Source organism: Marmota marmota, unplaced genomic scaffold (assembly GCF_001458135.2).
Source record: "Marmota marmota marmota unplaced genomic scaffold, marMar, whole genome shotgun sequence".
NCBI lineage: Eukaryota > Metazoa > Chordata > Mammalia > Rodentia > Sciuridae > Marmota > Marmota marmota.
Window position 1 is genome coordinate 9,250,869 of NW_026000164.1, and position 8,246 is coordinate 9,259,114.

Sequence of the window (8,246 nt, forward strand, 5' to 3'; positions counted from 1 at the left end):
CAGTGAGCTCTACACCTCATGACCATCTATCTCATAACAATTCCCCTCACATTTCAGTGGACTTGGTTCTAAAAACAATGCTGGTTTATCCTGTAAGTCTTCATGTAAAGAAAGTTATGACAGTAATTAATTTACATCATTTTACTAAAATGGAGGTCACACTAGTAATGCCCATGGGAAATGGATTCTTGGTGATTTAAGGAACTCTTTCTATTTGAACATGTTGGGCTCTGTGTTTTAGTGGACCAGCTTTGAAAACGTCTAGCAATTACAAACAAAACAAAAAATTCTTAGAGCTGATAGGTTTTTTCCAAAGCACCACACATTTATTTTGAGAACAGTACTCTGTTTGTACTTTCATGTAATGTTTTTTTATAGTTCTCTGGAGCAGGGAGCTTAAAAGATTGAATTAAGACTTGAATCATCAAATTTTATTTGTGATATAGTAAAAAAAAGGATTTTTATCCTAAAAATATAACTATTGCATTACATCAGTGTTAATGTATCTGCTGAAGGGCATCTGCATGGTCCTGTGACTGTATTTGTCTTTCCTGGTTGACTGGGCCTCTTGGAATTGGGCCACCTCACAATGAAACTACCTCTGCACTGGGTAGCTAAGGACTCCTTACTATGGGTGATCTGAGGCCCAGCTTTGTGCTTTGTCTGGGAAGAAGAGGCTGGAAGTGCCCCCAGGATGAGAGCAAAAACTTTGTGTTCTTGTTGAGAAGCACTCACTGTGGTGTTCTTTTACCATGTCAACCTAGCTACACAGGACAATATTTCTGAGAATTTCCATTGTGGAATGAATGGTTCTGGGTTGGCTTAGAGTTGATCATAGGGAGAAGAAATTCCTAAAACTATCAAGGGAAAATAAAGTGCCTGTCATTCTGAAATCATCATTATGCTGTGAAAAAGAAGATGAAAGGTGCTGGGGAGGTGTTAGAGTACTTGACAGGTCCACATGAAGCCCTGGGTGTGGTTCCCAGCACTGGAAAAAAAAAAAAGGAATAAAGGTTGCCAGTGGTGCCAGTGTGTGCTGACCTTTCTCTATTCCACGTTCTGCTGTTCATGCTGATCCCCAGTCCTGCTCACCAATGGGACACCCTGCCCCACCAGCCCTCCCTAAGAACTCAGGGGGAATGGGGCACAAAGAGCCAGCCTTCCTCATGGATTCCAGCACCAGCGTTGTTCACGGTCAATCCAGGACGGGGTGAACCTAGCTTATCCCAAGCTCCATTTCGTCCCCCATCTCCAGAGCACGTTAGAATTGTTTTTTTTTTTTAAACTAGTTTTGTGGAAACTTATTTATCTAGTGTCTCCCTAAGTTGGGTCAGGTCTAATTCCTATCATACCTTTTTTATTCCTTCATGCTCCTATTGGTTAATCTTTGTGTCATTATTGATACTGCCATACACAGTATGGATCACTCACATCTAAGCTAAACATGTTGTCAATAGCCCATATGTTACTAGGCCTTATTTTGAGAGTATTTCAATGTCAATTTGTTGTGTAATTTTTTTCTTCTTTTTTTATACGAGATGTCATTTCTTGTTAGAGTCTGTAAACAAGTCAGGATAGCGCCTGGCATTTTGCCAGAGAAATGTTAGAGTCTGTAAACAAGTCTGGATGGCACCTGGCAAAATGCCAGAGGTGGTTTGTGAAGTAACACCAGTGAGCCATTAAGTGTGGAGATTTTTTATTGGTTGACTGATGTATCTAGTTTATGCTAATTAAGATAAGCTGTGTGGAATATATAAATACCGCTCCTGTCCTACAATAAATGGCTCCCATTCCTGCTGTATCAATGTACACAAGTTGCTTGTCACCCCCCCCGGTTATTTTGCTGCAGCCGGACTGCGGCAATTTCTTGATGTCTGTGGAACTGTACTGTCCACAAGAACCATTGGGTAAGCACCCAGAAATTGGAGTCAGAGCTCTGGGATCATGGGGTCGGAGGAAGCAGGGGTAAAATGACACAAGAAGATCCCTGGTACTGGGGTCTGAGAGCCCCTAACAGAGTTCTACCTATTTGTCCAGTACATATCTGCTGCCAGGAATCAAAGACCACGCAGCCAAGAATTTTGTTCCACAGGGCAGAGTTAAAGCGTGATATATCTCTCTGTGCTCTGAGCTGGTACATGCTATGGATTTTCTTGAGAAAAAGGCAATGCAGATGATGGTAAGCGTCCCCTATGGTCAGGCCACTTGGTGATGGCTGAACCTGCTCCATTTTGCTCCCTGGTTCTCACTAGGTAATGCTCTTCATCTTCCATTTTCAAGACCTCAAATCCCCTGTAACTCTTTCGTATATTTGTTTTTTTCTCACAATTTTTATGCATAGAACTTAATCCATCATAACTTGTGATTCAAAACATGGAGACATTGCTTGTCAATGCATGGTTATTTATTTAACACTGAACTATGGGCCTTTGAAACTTCTCCCCCTCCCCACACAACCATATGCAAGACAGATGCTGTGTGTTTACCTAGTTCCATCCCTTCAAGTTTAAATGGATACATTTTCTTCTTCTAATAAATGGAGCTGATGTACTTGGCTCTTTTGTAAATTAGATCCTGCTGATTTGTTGGTTAATGTCATGTTTTGTTTCCCCTTAGAAAATGATTTCTCCAAGGACCTGCCTTCAGTGCTCAACTTCTACCTGCTGACAGAATTTTCTAGATTTGTCAGCCATGGAATCTAAAGTCTTCATTACTGGGTTCCTCTGCCTTCTCTCACTATTGACCGCAATCACAAGAGCAGTTCAACAAAATCTTCCCTAGGTATGTTCCAGATACTCTCTGTAACTGCAGCGGGGGTTCCCGCCTATGTTCTTCCTCTCCTGTTCATCATCAAGAACCCACAGGTACCTCAGCAGTAATTCTTTCTAGGACTAACTCTGTCTGCCTGGTTGCCTCATGTTATCTCTTGCTCTTGAGAGTCCAGTATGTGACAAGATAGTGCTGATCAGTTGTAGAGGGTCAGCTACTAAAGGAATCCTCATAGAAATGTACAGCCGTGTGTGGAAATGTCTACAGCTCTAGCTGTGGGATTATACAGAGAGTCAACAAGAGCATATGGACAACAATATGGTCGAGTCAGGCACCGATCCAGGTCTTCAAATATGGGAGAACTTTCCTTGTTAGTTGGTCAGCTTATTGGCCAAATTTATTCCCATTTTTCTAAGTCTAGACAAAATCCTCCCCACAACTGTCCACACCTCAATTATCCCTATATTTACATACATACAATACACACACACACACACAATGCCCCTACATACATGCTCCCAGAGGTCTCATTCACAGAAGCTGTGGTTTTCCCACCCCCAGGCTCCTCCCACAGGGCCCCTGGGGTCTGTGGGGGAGGGGAAGGCTGCTGCAACCCTTCTTGCCTAGGTCTCTGACTTCCACCCAGCACTGTGTCACCAGCACAGAAGAAGAAGCTGCTGTCTGCAGAATGTGCGCTGGTCACCTCCAGAGATGCAAAGGAGGCATTGGGGTGACTGATGGGAAAGTTCTTCTTGTTCGTAGGTGCCCTCAGATCCCACATTAGAGGTTGCCATCAGCACAAAACTCTGTTTGGGGAACTGACGGTACCAAAACACAACTTGGGCCTGGAAGTCCACAAAGCGACACTGGATCTTCACAGAGGCCCCACTATTACAGATGGCCCTGCTTGGATGTTGAGAGACATGAGCACCAAGCCCAGAGCCTGCTGAAACACAGGGACAGAAGAGGCCAGCAGGACCAAGTCAGACAGGACCCAGGACACTCAGCCTCTGCCATTACCTTTCCCCCAGCCCCTGGAGAATCCCTGTCTGTCCCCAAGCATCCTCTCAGACTCCCTGGGTCATAATCCCCCGCCTCCCCTAACTGGTGCCTCACCCTGTACACTTGAGACAGCCTGGACGCGCCCTCTCACTTTTAGAAGCACACACACTCCACAATGCCTGGCACACTTCACTCACACCAGCACACGCACACACACGCCCACTCTCCCAGGCAGGAGAAGGCTCATACTGGGCCCCAGAAGCAGCAGGAGCAGCAGGAGCAGCAGCATCTTCAGCGTTGGCCTCACACCACCTTCTCTGGGGAGGTCTGACCATGTGCCCCTTCTTCCTCTTCCCAGCCCTGGAGGATGGGCGCCTGAACACAGGGTCCTGGGGTGCTCTCATCTGCCCCCTGGTGGTGATCCTTGCCAGTGGTAGGAGATGCAGCCTTCTCAAATGTTTAGAAGGTGCTCTGGTATCATGAACTCTGGCATGATTTAGCAAGTTTCTTAGATGGAAAAGGAGACATATATTTGAGTAGTAAATGAATTTTAATCAATCCTTAGCTTTTTTATCCTATCTTTAAAATAATGGCACCAAGACATCTCAAGCTGTCAATCACTGCACTAGAGGCCCACACTGCCTTGTGAATCCACAGTGTCAGGGCAGCACCTGGGCGGGAGGTTCAGTGCTTCTTCATAATCAAGTTCAAGGCACTTGTCACCTTCCATCAAGCTCTTCCTCTCATGACCATCTCATGACAATTCCCCCCACATGTCAGTGGTCTTAAGACTAAAAATACATGTGTTTACCCTGTGTGTTTTCAGGTAAAGGAAGTTATGACACTACTTTATCATGAGTTTACTGTAATGCAGGTCACACTAAGTACTGATGAATGGAAATGCATCCTGTGTGGTTTAATGAACGCTTTCAATTTGAACATGCTGGGCTAGGTATGTCAATGGGCCAGTTTTGGAAAAGCCTAACAATTACAAATAATCAGAAGAAAACAAGCAAGACAAACAACAAGAAAAATGTAGAGCTGAAAGGTTTTTCAAAAAGAACCACACTTTCATTTTGAGAATAGCCTACTGGTAGTACCACCACTTTGTATTTAGTAACAGATCGCTGGAGCAGAGAGTTAAAAAAGTGGTATTAAGACATGAATCATCAAATCATATTTGTGATTTAGTGAAAATGACTTTAACATAAAAATTTAATCATGCATTGGATCCTTGTAAATATATCTGCTGGATGCCATCAGCAGGGTCTTGACTACATTTGCCTTTCCTGGTTGGCTGGGCCTCTGGAATGGGGCCACCTACTTCTGCATTCAGTTCCTAAGCGGTACTTGCCATGGATGGTCTGGGGCCCACCTTTGTGCTTTGTCTGAGAAGAAGAGGCTAGAAACCCCCCAGATCAGAGCAAAATCTTCCTGTTCTTCTTGAGAAGCACTCACTGTGGTGTTTGATACATTGTCAACCTAGCTACTCAGGACAATATTTCTGAGAATTTCCTTTGTGGTATGTAAGGTTCTGGGTTGGCTTAGAGTTGATCACATGGAGAAGAAATGCCTAAAAGTATCCAGGGAAAATAAAATGCCTGCCATCACTGTAAAATCATCATTGATGTGAAGCTGTGAAAAAGAGGATCAGAGGTGCTGGGCAGGTGTAGAGCACTTGATGGGTACACCTGAAGCCCTGGGTTTCATTCCCAGCACAGAAGAGAGAGAGAGAGGGAGAGAGAGAGAGAGAGAGAGAGAGAGAGAGAATGAATAAAGGGTGCCAGTGTGCCAGTGGTTCCAGTGTGCAGACCTTTCTCTACTCCATGTCCTGCTGTCCATGCTGACTACCAGCCTGGCTGACCAATGCTACCCCCAACCCATTGGCCCTCCCTGAAAACTCGTGGGGCAATAAACACAGGGTCAGCCTCCTTCTGTGGATCCCAGTACTGGCCTCACTGATGGTCCATCCAGGGCCTTCCTCTAACTGACTTATCCCAAGCTCCAGCTCATCCCCCTACCAGACCTCATTAGAATTTTTTTTTTTTTCTAACTAGTTTTGGACCTTTCCTAATCTACTTTCTCCCCAGGTTGAGTCAGGTCTGATGCCTATCATGACTCCTTCTCACTCATATTGGTTCATTTTTGTTTCTTTATTGACGCTGCGGTACATAGTATGGATTAGCCACAGCCCAAGCCGAGCCTGTTTTCAACAGCCAGTTTGTTATCAGTCCTTATTTGTAGAGTATTTCAATGTCACTTTCTTTTGTGTTTTTTTTTTTCTTCTTTTTATCCATGTGATGACTTTTCCTGATGTCCTGGTAACTTCAGTGTCCACGAGAACCACTGAGTAAGAGTCAGAGCTCTGGGATCACAGGGAAGGTGGGCGGCACAAGAAGATCCCTGGTACTGGGGTCTGAGAGACCCTAACATGGTTCCACATCTTTGCACAGGACACATCAGCTGCCAGGAATCAAAGGACATGCAGCCAAGAATCCTGTCCCACAGGGCAGAGGTAAAGCATGGTGTGTCTCTTTCTGCTCTGAGCTGGTACATGCTAAAGATTTGCTTTGGGGAAATGGCAGGTGTGGACGATGGAAAACATGGCTATTTATCATCATCATCAGATGATGGTCAGCATCCCAAACGGACAAGCCACTAGATGGTGGCTGAACCACTTGTGATTCTGCTCCCCATTTCTCACAAGTTAATGTTTTTCATCCCCCATTTACAAGACCTCAAATCCCATGTAAACCTTTCATATATTTGATTTTTTTCCCTCTTATTATGCATAGGACTTAATCAATCTTAACCTGTGATTTAAACATGCAGGCATTGCTTGTCAATGCATGGTTATTTACCTAATACTAAACTGTGGGCCTTTGAAACATTTCCCCGCCCCACACAATCATATGCGAGACAGATGTGTGTGGTCCCCTTGTCCCATCTCTTCACATGTTTACTGGACAAAATTTTTTGATCTCATAAATGGATACCAACGTAGTTTGCTTTTTAAAATCAGATCCTGCGGATTTGTTGGTCAATGTCATATTGGTTTGCTCTTAGAAAATGATTTCTCCAAGGCCCTGCCTTCACTGCTCAACTGGTCATCTTCTACCTTCTGGCAGAACTTTGTAGATCTGTCAGCCGTGAAATCTTCAGTCTTCATTTTTCCTCTGCCTTCTCTCACTATCGACCCCAATCCCAAGAACAGCTCAGCAAAACCTTCTCTGGGTATGTTTCAGATACACTCTGTACCTGCAGACGGGTTTTACCTCAGCAGTGGATCCCTCTATGAGTAACTCTCTGTCTGGTTGCCTCATGACTTCTCTTGGTCTTGAGGGTCCAGCATGGTGACAAGATCATGCTGAACAGCCCTAGAGAGCCAGCTAACAAAGGAAACACCGTGGAAATGTACTGCAATGTGTAGAATGTCTATAGCTCTAGCTGTGGGATCACAGGTACATTGATCAAGAACGTATGTTAGAGTTAGGCAACGATCCAGCTCTTCAAATATAGGAGAGTTTTCTGTATGAGTTGGTCACTTTATTGGCCAAATTTTATTCCCATCTTTCTAGGTCTAGACAAAATCTCCCCCACAACCATCCACACAGATTCTCTGTCTACACACACACACACACACAAACTCCCAGTGGTCTCAGAGAAGCTGCGGTTTCCCTCCCCCAGGGTCCTCCCACAGGGCCCCTGGGGTCTGTGGGGGAGGGCCAGGCTGCTGCAACCCTTCTTGCCTAGGTCTCTGACTTCCACCCAGCGCTGTGTCACTGCCTGCACAGAAGTAGAAGCTGCTGTTTGTAGAATGTGTGCTGGTCACCTTCAGAGATGCAAAGGAGGCATTGGGGTGACTGATGGGAAAGTTTTCCTTGACAAAACCTTGTTCGTAGGTGCCCTCAGATCCCACATTAGAGGTTGCCATCAGGACGAAGCTCTGTTTGGGGAACTGACGGTACCAAAACACAGTTAGGGCCTGGATGTCCACAAAGCGACACTCGATCTTCACAGAGGTCCCACTCTTACAGATGGCCCTGCTTGGATGTTGAGAGACATGAGCACCAAGCCCAGAGCCTGCTGAAACACAGGGACAGAAGAGGCCAGCAGGACCAAGTCAGACAGGACCCAGGACACTCAGCCTCTGCCATTACCTTTCCCCCAGCCCCTGGAGAATCCCTGTCTGTCCCCAAGCATCCTCTCAGACTCCCTGGGTCATAATCCCCCGCCTCCCCTAACTGGTGCCTCACCCTGTACACTTGAGACAGCCTGGACGCGCCCTCTCACTTTTAGAAGCACACACACTCCACAATGCCTGGCACACTTCACTCACACCAGCACACACACACATACGCCCACTCTCCCAGGCAGGAGAAGGCTCATACTGGGCCCCAGAAGCAGCAGGAGCAGCAGCATCTTCAGCGTTGGCCTCACACCACCTTCTCTGGGGAGGTCTGACCATGTGCCCC

At 45.7% G+C, this 8,246-nt stretch overlaps 1 gene segment (V, D, J or C); it reads right to left on the minus strand.

Moving 5' to 3' along the window:
- Nucleotides 1-7,389: 7,389 nt before the first annotated feature.
- Nucleotides 7,390-8,237, minus strand: LOC125611619. The segment is given in 2 exon segments: nt 7,390-7,854; nt 8,163-8,237. Coding segments are annotated over 2 exon segments (456 nt in total).
- Between the last annotated feature and the right edge of the window lie 9 nt (nt 8,238-8,246).